This window comes from Anas platyrhynchos, chromosome 4, assembly GCF_047663525.1.
Source record: "Anas platyrhynchos isolate ZD024472 breed Pekin duck chromosome 4, IASCAAS_PekinDuck_T2T, whole genome shotgun sequence".
In the NCBI taxonomy this organism is placed as follows: Eukaryota; Metazoa; Chordata; class Aves; order Anseriformes; family Anatidae; genus Anas; species Anas platyrhynchos.
In genome coordinates, this window is record NC_092590.1 from 37,916,382 (window position 1) to 37,934,230 (window position 17,849).

At 37.9% G+C, this 17,849-nt stretch overlaps 1 protein-coding gene across 6 annotated transcripts in view; it reads left to right on the plus strand.

Moving 5' to 3' along the window:
- The window catches only part of SLC10A7 (solute carrier family 10 member 7), a 144,757-nt gene extending 127,360 nt beyond the window's left edge, over nucleotides 1-17,397 (plus strand). For 5 of the 6 annotated variants that reach the window (XM_072037421.1, XM_038178040.2, XM_027456697.3 and 2 more), the window contains 2 exons: nucleotides 10,725-10,870; nucleotides 13,223-17,397. In XM_072037421.1, coding sequence (XP_071893522.1) covers nucleotides 10,725-10,870; nucleotides 13,223-13,267 — 191 coding nt within the window. In that variant the 3' untranslated portion in view covers nucleotides 13,268-17,397. Of the gene's footprint in view, nucleotides 1-10,724; nucleotides 10,871-13,222 lie in introns of those variants that run through there. The other variant, XR_011809082.1, reaches the window with a different exon arrangement.
- The last annotated feature ends 452 nt before the right edge of the window (nucleotides 17,398-17,849 follow it).

The following is a 17,849-nucleotide window of genomic DNA, read 5'->3' on the forward strand; positions in this document are numbered from 1 at the left end:
CTCTGTGGTTGTTTTTCTCTGCTCCTGGCAGAGAATTGTCCTCTAAGGTGGTTATTCACCAAGGGACTAACTGTGATTATCTGTGAACGTGTGAATAATTCCATAAAGATGTAAAAAATAATCCCGGTTAATTGCTCTCGAAAAGTTTTCAAGAGTAAGATTTGTGATAGTCTTTTCTACTTCCAAATTTTCCTGTGAATGTTGAACAAGAGGCATTACTGCTGGTATCCTGTCATACTTCCCTGTGTTATTAGTGCTTGAATTTGCAGATACTCTTACCTGTTCCAGATTTTTAATCTCATTTCCTACCCAGCTGTTAGAGTGATGTAAGTGAAAATGATCTGGCTACTACTCTGACTGGAATTGGTAGGGTGCTGACCTGCAGAGAAGAAGGGAAGCCAATGGGAAAAATCTGGTAGAAAGAATGTGTGTCATGTGGATACCACGTCTGGGCTACGCATCCCTCACTTCTTCCAGAGGGTTAGGAACAGAAGGGCCCTCTTGATCCCATGCCTGCTTCTGAGATCCCAGGGGATTTAGTGGCTACTAAAACTTTTCACCAGTTTTCTTAGCGTGATTCTTTGGGTCAAACTGAAGTTTTTCTCATCTCTTCAGTTTTCACGTGGCAGTTGCTTGGAAGAAGCAGCAAGTCATTGGTTGGGCTTTCCTCTTCTCTGTAGTTCACCACCTCTTTGTCTCTGGAAAATAAGAACTGAGGATTTTGTATTACATGAGATGAGAGTGGGATGAGCAGAAGCACACAAATCCACTAGACTTCTCTCCTTTCTCCTCATCTTTCTTTGTAGCCTAACTTGAGGGCAGCTGGATTGTCTTTCCTAGCTCATTAGTTTTGTAGAAGCAATGTTTAGTTCTTACCAAATGATGTTATCAAAGAGGTCATTATCATGTAATCAGTATGTCTTTTTTCTTAGCAGACCCCTAAAGGAAGCCTGGGGAGTTCTGTTATTTCCAGTATGGCTGCCAGATCAGAATACTAGCAAAACCAAATATAATCTTCAAGGCAAAGATTTATGTAATTGGGAATAGTATAAATGTTTCCTGCTTGCACAGACTGCCTAATCCACGCGAGGTGACATGTCATTTTGCATGTGCAAACATTTCTCTAATACTAATCCCACCACTTGCTTTAAGGAGATTCTCCATGAGAAGTCAAACTGACAGTTTTGAGTAGGGTGCGGTCACTGGGATATCAGAACATGTCTTTTATTTCCCCCTTGCTACTGACATATGTGGCTGGGAAAGTACCCAATGCTTGTCTGCTTCATACCAGGGCATCCCAAGGGGCTGTACTTTCAGGAAGGACATGCCCTAGCAGGCCAACACGAAAGTGAGAAGTGTTTTAGCCCAATGAGTTCTAATGGCTCTCAGACACAGAGTACCTGATTCTCTGTTGTTTTTTTATCACAAGACTTGCAATATAGCATGTCTAATATATTGCAGTTTACTCAATTTTGACCTCTCTGTGATTCCAGAAGGGAAATACTGAAGGAAATTAGGGAATCTCTTTTCCTTTCTGACCTGAAACATATGTTTCTTTGATTAGACTTTGAATGTGGCTAGAAATTCTGCACCAGCTCCCAGGGCTTCCTTTTCATCTGTATACTCTGCCAGTAGTAGGTTTTTTATTAATATTTAGAAAGTTTGCCTCCAGCAGTACTAAAATGTGCATCAGAGGACAACAGTTGTTTACTGTGTTTGAACTGAAGAATCTCACCCAGGAGATCTCATTCACTTGAAGTTTACATCTCTCAATCTCGACTTACAGAAAGAGATCGATGAATAACAATTGTCATTTCAGAGTTGCACCTCTCCAATTATTTATTTGGTTGTGTGTCTTCCCAGATGTACACATAATTGGATCAGACACTAAAAACCAGATTGCAGGTTTTTAATGACAGCAACCTCATACCTCTTTATAATAAAAAAAATAAAAAAAATAAACACATATCCATCTGTAAAATGATAATGACACAAGAGCACTCCCAACCCTCCCTCCCCACCAAAAACAGTTAAAGTTAATTTATCTGCTTTAAGAAACTACATTATACTCAGCAGACAGCTGACAGGTTACCCTCGGGAAGATCCACATTTGGACATGACTCAAGAATTTTTTTTACTTCAATCTGGCAGAGGCTACAAGTGTCACCCATGCTAAAACTGTGAGTATTGAAGATGATGTTGAGTCTCCCTGAGAGAGTTGCATCTACATTTGCTGCTCTCAGTGCACCTTCTGGCAGCCAGTCTGAGCTGCTGACTCTAGACACTTTTGAAAGAGTGGGTGCAAAGATGTAAAAAAAAAAAAAAAAAAAAAAAAAAAAAAAAAAAAAAAAAAAAAAGACAACAAAAATATAAATCCTACAGTTCATGGAATTTTAGGATGGTAAATATTCTCCCTTAGTACTTCTAGGGAGTGTGCTGTTTTCTCAAAATGCCTTCCCAAATGACTGGAACATTTAAGCTTTTCTGGCCTCATAGCCCTTTTTCTTGGACTCAGAAATCAGGTAAAGAGATGATTGAAGGAAAAATATGCTAGCATTCCTAACATTTTTTTTCTTTGTGAAAAGAATCTTTGTTTTTGTTTTATCATTTCTAATGAATTTGTGGTATCATGTTTTCTTTTGTGTTAAAGAAAGCTTCAGGAGAAAAAGACTTAAAAAAAAAAAATCAAATTAGAAGATATGAAACAGTTTGGGATATAATCCCTTCCTTCTTGTGTTTACAAAAATAACAGGTGTGACTATAAAATAAAATTATACTTATAAAAAAAAATATATATATGTAAATAAATCCACATAATAAAGACTCTAATGCTGGGAGAGATGTTAGCCTCAGCTGTGTGTGGAAGGGACAGTAATGTTCAAGGAAATAATCAAATTAATCAAATCTCAGCTTACGTTTTTAGGAAATTTGTTGATCTGGTTGTCCAGAATTCCTTTCATTAGTGGATCTAACATATTAAACCTTCAAAAAGTATTGAATACAAGAATTGTAGAGAAGGGAAGGAAGTGTTTAAATTCTATTTATTTGAACTTCATAGCTTTGATATTAATAGTGAATTACAAGGAAGATTTTACCCTATGCCTTGAATATATTATGCATGTGAAGAGTGAATTGATCTTCAAGCAATAAGAAGCACTGAAGTGTTATGGTCAGCTTACACCATTGCTGTGCCTGCACTGTGGTCCCAAATTAAGGATAAGTCGCATCTAAAATATGACTCATGATGGTTCAATTCATTCATGTATTCCCTCTTAACTAATTATTACTACCATGTTGTCAGGCAGGTGGAGGAGGTGTTCTAGAGTCTGAGGCACTAGTCTTCAGTTGTTGATGTTAAATGTTTCATTGCTAGCAGCTGGTAAGATCGCCTGTGTTGTTCACTAAACATCACTTCCAATCTGAACACATGCATTGAAAACCCAGAAATAGGCAAACTGTACTTTCTTCCTCTTCCATCTTTTACATTTATTTACTTAAAAATTTGATAGTATCACAATGTGTCATTTTCTAGTAACTACTTAGATTTCACTTAAAATTTCTGATTTATGATGAGTATAGTGATCCAGGTAACTGAAGAACAGGAATTACTAAAAGCATTTAAAGTATACTAGGTTTTTGGTTTTTCTTAGGTATGACAATATATATATATATATATATTCCTTATTTCCCTTCCTTCTCCTTCTTTATTTTAGTAGTAGACCAGCTAAGTCTCTTACAACATAGTGTGGGTCTCAGTGAAATTCCTGCACTCTTAGGGTAATTGCATGGACCACACTGTGTGATCACATCAGTCTAATTCAGTACAGAGCCTTCCCAATATTTCTTGTCCTCTGAGAGAGGTAAGTCACCTAGTGTCATGCAATGGCCTGTTGAACGTTATGGTAAATCAGTTCTTTCCCAAGGATGGGGATGAAAGTGAAAATGTTTGAAGATTAGGGTCCATGCAGATCTCCAGCCTAACCAGGACAGCTCACTCACCATTTTGCAGTTTTCCCCTGCAGCCATGACAGACTCCTTTAATCTCTCATCCAGTCCCCTCTAAAACCTCCTGATTAGATGTTGGTTTTCACCACTTCATGAGTCTCTTTTTTGCTTTCCATACACTTATTACTGAGCTGAAATATGAAAACATTGTCTTTTTCCCCCCGAAAATATTTGAAGCCCATGTCCTTGTACAGCACATGTACTTGTGTGGGCAGAAAGGCAAGGGGTAGTAGCCTCAACTGCTACAAACATTGCGGGTCCTTCCCAATCAGTCACTGAGTGTCATATCACCTGGAGGCAGTTGTGGTTGTGTTGATGGATGGTCTCCTTATCCCTACCAGCAAAAAGTTAGATTTCCATGGTAACACTAGGTTTTGTCATCAAAGTGTGATTCAACCAAAAATGCCACAAACCATTGTGCAGGCCTGTCTAGCCACTGTGGATGGAGTCTTACCTTGATATGGTTATTTCCTTTTGGGCAAGAGAGTAGTTAATGCCATCTGTTACTTCTCTCAACCTTGATATCCCTGCAGGTTACAAATTGACTCTAAGGGCTACTATCTCTTGATTTGGACTGAGAAAAACAACAACAAAAATCCTGGAGTTACAGGTGGAGTTGGGCTGGAAAAGGATGACCAAGTTCTACTCTGAGGAAGTTTTGGTCCGGGGAAGAGCTTGGCTGACTGTTTTAGGACCAGCTTGCAGTGATCTAATCTCCTTCCAGTTTAATATGATTTCATATTACATTGGAAGGTGCTTTCTTCAGCTGAAAGTGGGTGTACTCAGTAGTGAGCGAGTATTTGTAAAGTTACTGGTAGTCAGATATCATTCAGCTATTCCCATGACTGAAAGAAACTGGTCCTGAGGGAAAAGCATTTAACTTGAGTTCAGTACGTATTTAGGTGAGGGTAAAGACTCCTTAGCTGGTTATTTTGTGAAGAGCATCATGATATCAGTATGTCATAGCAGAGTCTTAACAAGGGCAATAACTTCTATCCCTGAGTAGCCTTCACTGAGGAGAGGCCCAGTATATGAACTTCTGCCTCCTCAAAACTAACCATTGCAATCTGATTTACCTGGAAGAAAAGCAAGGAAATCCTTAAGAAAGTTTGAGAACTGGAGATTAGCAGTATTTTGCCATTCTGGCAGCTATCTGCATGAGCAACCTTTCTCTAATCTTGTGTACTGGACTTTTCCAGATCTCACCACCCTTTCCTACCAGTCACTAGACTGCATGTGATGCTATTCTGAAATTCAGCAGTAAAATTTCAGGTGCTCATTTGGCACTGTCTTTGCAGAGAGAAACTCAGAAAACTCCTGTTTTGGCAGTTTAGGAGGGGTTTAATGCAATATATGCCTCCCTTTGCGGGCTTCTCAGTTAAAAAAACAAAAAGCTTTTTGGCCTACTGATGTTCCCTTCACATCAACTCCTGAGAGGATTCTTCAGAAAGACAGCAGAGCACAGAGAGTGTCAGAGAAGCCACTATTCATACACCTGCTTCATTTTGTATATTGCAGTTAAAGATTATGGCAATTGCGAATTCTGAAACGTATAGATGAAGAGAAAAGAGAACTGAAAAATGCACAGGTTAAGGATTTTCTTCTGAGTATTTCCACTGCCTCTCTCTAACAGTTGTTTGACGCTCTGATTCCTTGTGATTTCATAGCCTTAGTGATGACCTCTTTGTTTTGTACCTAAATCTCTTTCCCGGAGAAGAAATGCTGGAGCATTTTGTGATTTGGAATGTGTTTCAGTAATGTAAGCAATAAAGTTTTAGGATAAATTGTTTGTTATAAAGACATTTAAGGGGAAAAAACCTATACAGTGAAGTATGTAAGTAGAGCATCTAGCAATAATTCTGCTTTGGGTGTGAGAGATAATGGCCTATGTTTCAGTGGTAATAAAAATGTTCTATTAAGTTCTCTGAATCCATCGCAATGTGGTAGAAAACAGCAAATGATGAAACACTGCTTTGAGGGGAGCTTACACATCCAGTGAGCATAAAATAAACATATTAAAATAGAAAAAAAAACTGATTTCCAGTACTTATTGTTTTATCACTTCCATCATGGGTATAGGATAAAAGAAAACTCTTACTTGCTTGTTAGAAGAAGAAAGCTCTTACTTGAAGTTCTTACTTGGCAGATGTCAGTTGAAAGCTCTGCTATGGAATATGCTGCAATGTCAAACTCTGTTGGGTAATTTTAGACAAATGTGTCATGTGTGACACGGAAATATGGCATGCTGTACATTAGTGATTTCCCAAGTGTTTGGATCAGGTAGTAATGTGCTGAGAAAGTGCTCTTTATCTCTCCGCGCTGTGTACTTGTATAGCAGTGGGGAAAGGCTTTTGGTAGAAATTACTTTAGTCAGAAAAAGAATCCATTTACAATATGTGCCTTCTAACATCTTTCAGACAATGCATTGTATTAAAGAGGCATTTTTTGATTAATGTTTTATAAACATTTTTCAGCATGACAGCTTAAAGTCCCTGTAAAATTGTAAATGCGTGCATAGTGCTCACTTCCATAAAGTCAAATGCCATCTCATAAAGTCTGGTTGGATCCTGTCAGTGACAGTGACACAGAATCAGTACCTTGGAGCATTAAAATTAATTTGCTTCATTTATATTACTGCCATGATAGCTAGATGAAAAGAGTCCTATATTTAAATTCTCTTAAAAATACCTTCAAATCTGTTAGGATTTTATTATAATTATTTTACAGTTAACTAAATGTAGAGAAGCGCAGCATAATATTTTCATGGGCCTTTTACGAAGGTGACTACAAAATATGAAAGTAGCAAAAAGGAAAGGGGAGCATGTGGGAGGTTATACTGGGTGCAGAGCTGGAGGAAGGATAAATAGCTTTCCATTTTGTAGACTACTACAGGAACAGTGGCCTTAGACCAGGGCTGATAAACTACAGCCTTGGGACCAGATTGGGATACTCTAGAGCAATGGAAAGCAACCAGGACTTTCCTGTCCCAGACCATATGAGCAGTCTTCTCGCTCCTCCTTGCTTCAGTTCCTCAGGTGTGCGAAGTTCTTGCGTGATAGCAAGAGGCTGGATGAGGATGGAGACAAGGAGAAAAGTGAGCAGTACTCCCATGTCACAGGGATAACTTCCCTGTCTTAGTTGCAGTGGGCCTGTACCCCATTTCTGCTCTCTGTCCTCTCGTCAGACGTAGTGAGTGAGGGTCTTTGGCAGAGGAGTTGAACCAAGATGCTGGAAGCCTTCATAAACTGGAGTAGCATGGATTGGTGTCTGTGATGTGAGACTTCAGACCATGACAGCAGTCTTAAAACTCCCCTGCCTGTATACAACCTTTGTTAATTCCAGCATTCCTCCGTCAGTGTCAGTCAGGATGAAGACACAAGAAAGTCAGTCCAAGTCCAACTTCCCTGAAATGCAGATAAGCATGATTTAATGGCTCTGTGAAAACAGAATGACAGATCCTTACAGGTGTCATTCCTTACACATGTGAATGCTCCATTCTGTAAGTAAATGCCCTAGTGTTACTGGGAGGCCACGGGGGAAGGGAGTGTCTGCTGTGTACATTGAGGAAACGAGAATTATAGGTATGCCAGTGGCTTGTTTTCTACAACAAGTGATTTGATCCCGTGCAAAATTTTACTTACCTTAGACTAAAGATATAGCTATCATACTCCATTAATACTGAGAACAATATGCTATAAAAATGAGGGAAAGAAGAATGGACAGCCCAAAATAAAGACAGCAAGCTCCATATTGCTTAGCAACTTTATTCCTTGCCATCTATCCAAAAGATTTAAACTCTTCTTACAATAGTTTCTTACAATGCTAGTTCATAATTTCATCTTGAAAATGCATTCTAAGATACAGCAAACAGCAGCACCCCAATCATCAGCTGGGATTTGGTTTTCATTCTTTTCCAGTTGTGTTGTTGTTGTTTTCAAATGGCTTATTTAAAAACAAGCAAGAAAAAAACAAACACCCAGTTACTTACATTTTTAAGAGAGGAAAAAATATTTTTCCTAAAAAGGAATTTGTGTGAGCTTTATGCTCATGAAAAACATCATCAATCATACTGATGCTTGCAGTTGCTATATGTTGGAATAAAAAAAGTTTAGATAATATTTAAAAAAAATAAAATCCCATGCTGTTTTGGTTAGCCCTATGGTACTATGACTGACATAAGCATTTGTGACTGTAGTTTGTGGATCTCTGTCATGAAATAGTTTTGGAGAGAGTTGCATGCTGGCGAAGTTGAAATTGCAAAAAACAGAAGGTACATAAAAAGGGAACAGAGAATTTGCTTTTCTTTAAACTACTGCTTACCTGCAAAAAATATTACTTCTTCTTTTCACCAGTTAGTTTTTCCTAGTAAATAGCAGGAACTTTAATTGCACATTAGTGGTTTACAAGAACCTATTGTTGTGACATGTATTTAAACAAGCTGTGAATTAAGAACCTCTTTCCACCCTGCAATCTAATTACATTGTCACACTAATTATAGTATTTTGTATTTATATTTGACAACTTTAATTTTCTTTTCCTAGTTTACTGAAATAGCTTTCCTCTAGAGAATTTACCTTTTAGTCTAGAATTTCTCCTATTTTCTTTCAGTTCAGAAAATGTACAGTAACTTAAAGAATGTCTCAGTCACTTTGGATCCATTCTGTTCATGTCTCCACCGTTAGTTTTCTGTGTGATCATAGGCTGGTCATCTTAGAGTTCCCAGATTCATTGTTGGAGTCCTGTTCAGCATACTGAAGTGTTTTTAAATCTATGGATGACAAATGCCAGGTCCTGTCTTATGAACATAAATATAACGTGTTCATAGGTTGGGACTCCAGTTTATTTTTCTGTGGTTAGAAAACAGGAAAAGACATGTTAGGGTGAAGTTGCGACTGGAAACAGACAATAAAATCATTATCTGTTTACAAAAACAATATGATGGGTATTTGAAGTAAATTATACTCCATAATAGAATGCAAATTCCCATTTAATTCCTATCAAAATACTGTATATTCCTAAGCCCTAGAAATCAGTGTTAATAATAAGCAGTCCTATTGTGTTGGTGATATGTCCCTGATATTGTTTTAAGGGTAATTATTTATTAATATTGAATTAAGTATGCAAGCCTTTATTTTTTTGATTTAGTCTTTTGCTGGAAATAGCCACATAAGAACAGGCAACTGATACGGGGATGAGGTTGTTAGTGGTTTAATGTGATGAAGCTAATTAAAATAATTAAAAGAAATTGTGCTGTGGCAACTGTGAAGATTTTGGCAAGTTTAGGTATGTGTGAGCAATAAAGGGGTAGTGGCAGCATAAATATCCAGCAAACAAGATATGCTTCCTCCCAAAGGAAGGGAGACACTTTATTAAGGGAAAGGTTGTTGAGAACAGAAATTTATTCAAGACATAGATAAGTGTTTTTGTTTTTGTTTGGTTGATTGGTTGTTTTTTTTAATGGCAAATTTGGTTGATCTAAATCATCTACTAATGGGGGAATGAAGGTCACGTGCCACAGTGCTCAGTTTATTGTCACTGCTAAGAAAGAAGACACAGATAAACTCTGTGAAAACTCTTGTCTAGTTTCGTTCGCTGCAAGGTTGATGCTGGTGGAAGATTCCTAGGCTGACGTGTAAACCAAAGAAAAAGTAAGGTATGTTCTCAGGGGGGTCCTGAGGACTAGCAGCGACTCTTGTCTGCAACTGGTCAAACAAGACAAGAGATGGTTGTGAGGATTGCCCATGCTTTGTGGAGCAGGTAACAAAGCTGAAAGATTTAAACAGACCGTTTTGAACAATTAAGTGTTCAGTGTCAGCTTAATCAGTTTCATTACTGCAAAAACTAAATCAAACGTAACCTTACATATCACTTCATCAAGTGGGAAGATTACGCATGGAGATGTCTAATAGAAGTAGCACTGTTGAGCATAAATTCAAGCTCTTCAGAAAAATGGCCTATGTCTCTCTCTTAAAATTTACCTCTTCCAACACCTAGCAACTTCTCTACTCCAGCTGCTCTCCAATTCTGCATATGGCCTCTTCATATTGCTCACTAAACCTTTTTTCTCTCAAGCTGTCTCTCTTCTGAAACATACAGGTAGAGCAGAGAGTTTTATTCTCTAACACGTGAACACTCACCTGTACAATACTTGACTCTCCAACTTAACTATGTGAATCAGTCTAAGGATGTCGTTTGGGTACTTAACTGGCAGGGAGTATGCCAGGAAAACGCAACCCTCCTCCAGTGGTGAATGGACTGAAGAAAAGGTTACAAGCAGGAGTTGGGCTGCTTGGATGGAGGACAATCATGAAAATATGAAACAGCATAGCAAGATAAGGTCATAAATAAACAGTACAGACCTATGCTTGGCAACTGAGCAATCATATTGTAGCACAGATGTATTTTATAGCATGTCTTCAGCAGGAGTTTGCAGCTATCTGCAAAATTAGAAAAGATCTTCATGGCATTCCCCTACTGCTTCCTTTCTGGCATAGAGCTTTCTATGCAATGTATTTTATTTTTTTTTGTTGTTGCTGTTCATTTTCTTACAGGATTTTTTTGGTAGTTATTATTTTTTTTATATATATACAATCTCTGTGCCTTCATGTTCTGTTTTCTTGGGGGGTATTGGATGGTTGGGTTGTTTTGCAAAATGCTTTGCTTTTGTCCTTGACTCGAAATCTGAATTGAGAATCTGTCTCCTGTTTTTCTACCTGCAGGGATTCCAATGCTGAAGATAGTATTTGCGGGATATGAGCACCTGTCCTTAATTTCTGTCCCCTTACTCATCTATCATCCTGCTCAGATTCTTCTTGGCAGTCTTTTGGTACCAACAATAAAATCTTGGATGGTTTCTAGGCAAAAGGTAAGAGCTTCACTTCAGTAAAATCACCTTGCTAACTTGAATTCTAATCCTTAAATTACTCACTTTATGTGGCTCCATTTTGGTTACCTGAATTATGAAAAGTGGGAAAGGTCCCAGTTTTCCAGGACTGAGTCCAGAAATCAGGTCTTGTTAAGCTATACTTATCTTAGCATCCAAAAATGGACAATTGTGAATCATATTTAATTTTGAGATTCCATCAGTTTCATGTAATGATAACTACTTAATTATCAAAATTAAATAATTACAGAAATAATCAGGAGACGGGTTGTTTAAAGAAAATTGCATGCTGTTCCTGAAGAATTATAGCCCAAAGTTGACGCTACCAGTGGCAGAACAATCCCTGCAATGCTGGCTTCATTGTCTAGCTGCTCCCTGCTGCCAAGACCAGGAGTGTGGCTGGAGTTCATCCAGACCTCCCTGGTCCTCAGGGGTGGTACTGGCCTTCAAGGGCTGCTGTCAGTTGCTGCAAGTTAGCACAGCCTTTAAACAGGGCATCAGAAAAGTCAGCCCAGTACTGGAGAGATTTACAGTTCACCAGCACTAGTTTCTTATTCATTAAGCTTTAAATAAACCTTCTGTGTTAATCAGACTGTAATGCTACCATAGAGCCACTTCAGGGGATTGTTGTTCTGTTGCAGCAGATTTATCAGTTGGTCTTCTGTATTATTCACAAATGTTATTTTAATTACTCTCATAAGAAAAATCAATGAGGTTGGGGCTGGTGCAGTTGCAATAAGTATAATAGAAGTGAATATTGTGACTGGATAATGGTCTCCCGCTTTGAAAATAAATATGTCATCATCACCCTTGATGTTTATTTTCTATAAACACCTTGGTTTCATTTTGGCATCTCTCTTGCAGGGGGAGACGGTTATCCAGTCACAGTACTCAACTGCAGTGACATTCTTACTTAATTATGATAGTACATGTGATCTGGTTGTATGAAATTGAATTTAAATATTTAGAGGTTCATCTGCAGTACGGTATTTCTAGTTCGTAAATATGGCAACAGAATCTGCCAAACTACAAAGTTAAAATATTGTTTCCCCAAACAAAATGTGGGATGATGTCTCTCTCCAAAGTCTCTCGCTGAATAATATCCAAAAGACTAATCTCAAATGGCTAGATTTAACAATAGTTAAATGCTGGTGTTTCTGAAAGCTGGTGTTTCTGAGGGGAATATAGCCTATTTATTTTTAAAGGTTTAGATTTTTTAAAGGGTTTACATTTGTGCTAGAGTGTTTTTTCAGCAGTGCATACAAGCTTGAAATGTACAATATTAAAGGTTAATATCTACAACAAGAAGACCCATCAGACTTATCTCTCAGACTGAAAATTGCTTGTTTAGCCAACAATCCTCCAGAAACAAGTGTCTTACCCATCAAGCAAATGCGTCTGTCAGGGCACTTCCCCCAAAAGGACACGGAAAGCAAAGGTTCCAAATTTGATGATTTTCCCTCTCAGGCCACAAGAAACACCAAGTATTTTTTGTTGAGCAGCACACCAAAAGAAGGCATCCTGCACAGCGCACACATCTGTATAAAGGAGCAGCTGAAAGCCTAACCCCATTTCAGCCTGTCACACTTGCCTCCTAGGTTAGAGAGGGTGCTTCCTGCCAAACTGGAAACACGACCACCTATTATTTGAGTTGAACCTCTGTCACATACTGAGTAGTTCAGCTACCATAATTGGCTGACCCTGCCATTGCTTCAGTGTTTCTCCATGGGGTTTCTCCTCTCCTTGTAAAAATGTTTGGTAAGAGCAGACTAAAGCTACAGACATTTTAAACAAGATCCTCAGGCATCAGTCACCTAGCATAAGATCAGTTCTGGACTTGGCTTACTCTTACCTATCCTTAGAAAGGAAGGTGTAAACATCCAAGGTGCATGACATCCACCACTGTTACAGTGACTATGCTCTGAGCAGGCTTTGAGCCACATGGAAAGAGGCCAAGGACCAAAAAAGTGTTTGCAGAAGTTCTCATCACAGTCTTTACCCTGAGTAGCTCAGAAGCTCTTGTATCCATGCCACAGGTGGTTTCTTGACTGGGGTCCCAACAGTTGCTTTCTAATCCAGCTTCCTTCGCTGCCAATGTAGCCGTATTCCTTAAGGTTCCTCTGTTATGTCTGTCTGTATATGAGGAGGCTGTGATGGGCTATCAGAGATAAAAAGATCATCAAAATAGAGTGGCCTATTACCTGCATGCTGATAACTTACCATCCCAGAAGTACATGGAGCATTTTGTCAACCCTCAATAAAAAGCTTGTCTTGTACTGTTGATCTTCTTTTAATATAAAAAAGTGACTTTTTTTTTTCTTTCCCTGTTCACAGGCACTGAAGTTAACCAGGCAGCCCAAAGTACCTGTGAAGGTATAATGACGGAGATGGCCTGTGTCACAGTGAATGTATATATGTACTATACTGTACACACAGACAATTGAGACAACTGGGTATTTGTGAATGTTGCTTCAGTGCATATTTTATTTTTATATATACATATATTATATATATATATATATATTAAAACGATACCTGTTAAGTGCCTTACAGATGCATTTTTGGCAAAAGCATTGTTTCCAGAAGCCACTTTGTTGGTTACTGCAAGAAGTTGTACAGTATTTTGGAGTCCTTTAGTTTTTATTTTTCTAACAGAGTAAAATGAAGAGGTCATGACTAGCAGTTGTTCCTTCCATTACCCCTGCTTTGATGCCAGGGTGCACCAGCTGTAAGTTTCTGTTTTAAGCTATCCAAAATGACCAGAAGCCTATCCCACTGCTGGCTTACCCTGGAGAAGAGCTTTCTTGAAGGTTTTTTTCAAGATTGACTTGAATTCCTGTGTGATTCTGTTACACTCCCTAGTCATATGACTGTGACATGCCTTTTTCTTCTGAGTTTGTGTATACTCAGCATGGGGCCATCTATTGGATAGAAGCTGAGAAGCATGAATTATTTGCATTTGTTGACACAGTTGTCTAGACATTCCTTCAAAGTTAATGGTATCTCAAGAAAATTCTTTCAATTCCATTGTATGATATTGTGCCATTGTATATCTTAAATGCCTCATAAGCTTCTTCAAAGAAATGGTCTGGTGCTTGGGTTATGAGTGAAATATTTGTGTTTGCAGCTAGGAGATCTTTTATAATTTACCCCTGAAGAACACATTTTTGTTTTTTCTTTCTTTTTTTTTAATTTTTGTTGTTGTTGTTTCTGTTTTTGTTTTCCTTCCCCTGGTGCAATGCACAGAGACCTGCAGTGACAGAATTTAGGATGTTAATATCGAAGCAAAGTCTTTATTGTAGTAAGCCAAGCTATGTTTTCTGTACTGCTGCATTGGTAATGAATAATAGTTTGTGAGGATAAGAGTTGACAATTATTTTCTGTTGCCAATTAAAAAGATCCTTACAGTAACAGGAACACTATTTTAGCTAATTTGACAATCAGTCACAACTTTTTAGAAAATCAAATATTACCTTTTTTAGTGAAACTATATAAAAAATATACAAAATGCTATTTCTAATGGGAGAGTTGAAGAGATGGGAACACAGGCATGTGTTTAAGCACCTAGCCAGCACTGCATTTTGCCTGAGAGATTAAGATTTCAAAAGAGGGCTCTACACTAGACTCTGAGGGTTCCTATCTGCAAAAGCTGTGCTGGCAATTGTGGATTAAAATGTTAAAAGGACTGAAAGAAATTGGTCAAACACAGATCAATGTAAGTGCAGAAACATCATGTGTGTCACAGGTAACATTGCAGCAAATGCGAATGAGCCGATCTTTAGCAGATGTAAATTATTATAGCTCTGGTAAGGCTATAGGCATTTATGGAAGCTAAAGGTCTTTTTTTTTTTTTTTTAATGAGAATAGGCATGTGAAATTCATATCCTTTTGCCTTACTGAAAAACAAATCATCTTTGGTTTACCTAGTGTGTTTTTTCTAGTCTGGTATTCCTGTGAGTAACAGGAAAGCAGTCTGGTACCAATCATCAGTGCTTTACCTGATGGTCTGTCAGTGCAAGACTGCTCTGTTGCCATCTGTATGAGAAACTATCAGGAGCCGACAGTGTCACCTTATTCAAAATTGTCGTCACTGATAAAACAACCACATAACAAAGGTACGTGATGTGGTAATAAGCTGAATTCTTGCCATTCCCTGGAGAGGAATCAAACTCTGCACACTGAGTATGTGGGAGGGCTGAGAGACACCCCCAGTGTCCTCCAGGGCTGTGTTCTCTTCTCACTAGCCAGTAATGTAAAGGACAGCAGGCAGTGAGCTCACAGTTTGGATTAGTATGTCCCTAGATGGCAGTCAGATCCACCAACCGGCTAACCTGGGAGGTAACTGGAGAGAGGGAGAGAGTTCATGCATGTTCCTGGGCCCTTTCTTAAAAATTCCTTTGTCTGTGCTTAAAAACTCTCCTTGCAGCAGAGTCCAGACTCAGGACAGCTCCTTTTTGTTTGCTATAAACCTGAGCATCCAGAATGTTGTAAGGACTTAATCCCACTGAAATTAATGTCTCTTTCAATTGGTTTTGAATGGCAAAGCAACAGTCCCAGGAAGAGTGACTTTTTTTTTTTTTTTTTTTTAATATACAGGACAAGTTCAAGCATACAGTAATTTAGTGTGGTTGTGTTGGCACTAAATAGTCAGAACACTGCAGCTACCCTTACTGAGCTACCTCTGTGTACTGAATCTCATACTTTCAGTACATCCAACAACTTGCTTAGATTCCACTGAAAACATCCTTTCTTTGTTACATACTTTCTGCATTTAAGAATATTTCACACTGTTTTAAGGTGGAGTTCTGTTAAAGCCTTTACAAAGTCATTTTTGCTTGGGGCAACGTAAATGTTGTGTATGAATGTTGGAGGTGTTGATCTAAAGGGAATATGAAGCAAAACTGAAATACATGTATTAAATCCATACTTAATGAAACTTTATTATGCATATCAATTCTGTTATGTTTAAAGACTATTAAGATGTTTGTTTTCTGTCTTGCTATGCTGGTATGTCCTTAATAAACAGAATGATTTTGAATTTAATTTTGCAAAGAGGAAAACAAGATACAATTACTTATTGAGGTCAACGTTTTACCTCTCTTACCTTTTGTTTTGTTTTTTGTTTGTTTGTTTTTGTGAGTAAGCTTTTAAATTGTTTGCTTGTCCTTTAAAAAAATCTGTGATCTGTACTGGAATATTTTATGAACTAAACTTGGGGAAAGAAAGTTCTCAGAATACTGCAAATTATAATCAATTTGAAGTTAATTAATTGAGTTCCAACAATTGTTCAGTAGAGAGTTAGAAACATGTTTTTTTTTTTGTAGCCTTAAATTTAACAGAGATCTGGTATAGAACATAATCAGGCAAAACTGGTGACAAACGAGGACTTTGTTTATAAAACATAAGGATTTTCTTGATCATTGATACTTAAATTTACATATCTGTAATCCTGTTTAACATTATCAGAGCTAAAAAAAAAAAAAGAGACAATAAAACAGCACTTCAGAGTTCACAGGGAATCTTGGCACCTCGTGTTGAGTTATTCAAACATTTTATTTTCCCCTTTTGTGCAGTAAATTGAGAAGCTTATGATGACCCCAGTAATAGGTCCAAGATAAATCATTTTTTACATATTTAAAAGCAAGATCTTTATTTTCTGGTTGTAATTCTTCTTATATATCCTTTAGCTCGTGTGAATAGGTTATATGACAGAAAAGCCACAGTCTCAGCAGAAGCTGGTCAGTTGTGCTTGTTCATGGACCAAAAGGAGAGTAATCTAGCAGTTTGGTTTTACAGAAGTAGTCCCCTCAGTTATTCTAGCAGTCAGAGAAAGAGGAACTTTTATTTGTGTATGGTTTTCTGTGAAAATATCTCGATAGCAGGAGGTTAGAAGGAAAGATGAAATATTGTCTGTCTGCAAGCACTTTTATTTATGTGTAAGTGCATACGTGCATAAAATATGAGCAGTTACATATGTAGATATACTAGAAAGGACCAAGTCCCTGGTATATATATTTTTGCCAGTTTGCATATGGAGAAAGAGACTTTTTTTTTTGCTGTTATTCTGACATTAAAAATGAAATTTCAGACACCAAATCATCTTTTGTATTGAATTGTATTCTTATACAGAACCTTTAGAGCAGATGATCACAGCATTGTATTTGTAAACTGTGGACTATTTTGCACTTAAATAGATGTTGATGCATTTGGGAATTACAACACAGTAAGAGGCTAAATCACGGTTTCACCATTCTGTTATAATCCAAATGTGTTTATATTACTATTATTATAAAGTGCCAGAGCACACAGAGACCTTTGCAAACACGTTAAATAGACAAGAGACTAAATTCTGTCCTTGGTTTCACTTGCACATCTCCAATGAAAAGGCTGTTAAGCTGTGGAGTAGGCTCCCAAGGGAAGCTGTTTGAAAAGCCCTGCCATTGTTCTAACAATGCTCTGTGATAATGTAGCCTATGAAGAGAGTTAAATAAAGAGTATTTTATATTTTATATTTGATGGCCTGCTCTTTCCAGCATGTAACAAACCTAATCTCTTTTGTCCCTATTTCCATGGGTAGCCCCAGTCTCCCAGACCAAAGGTACGGCATCTGATTGGCACAATGTCTGAAGAGGGAGATTGTCTCCTCTTTGCAGTTTTCTTTTGTGAACCACGTATCACTTACGATCGTTAGACTGTGAGCTCTTTTGAGGAGGCATTTCGAATTCATTTTTTTGAAATTTTTATGTACAGTTACTCTACAATTCTCATTCAGCAGAGAACACCCTACCTGATGGTAAGTAATCGTGAGTAGTAGGGACACGTACTATCCAGTGGGTGTAGATTTGCAGGAGTAGAAAAGGAAACGCCAGGAAATAGAGGTGCGAGGCATTGCTACAGGCAGGTCTGCTTCATGCTAGCATGTAGAGCTGTAGCAGAGGTCACAAAATCATCCTCTAAATTG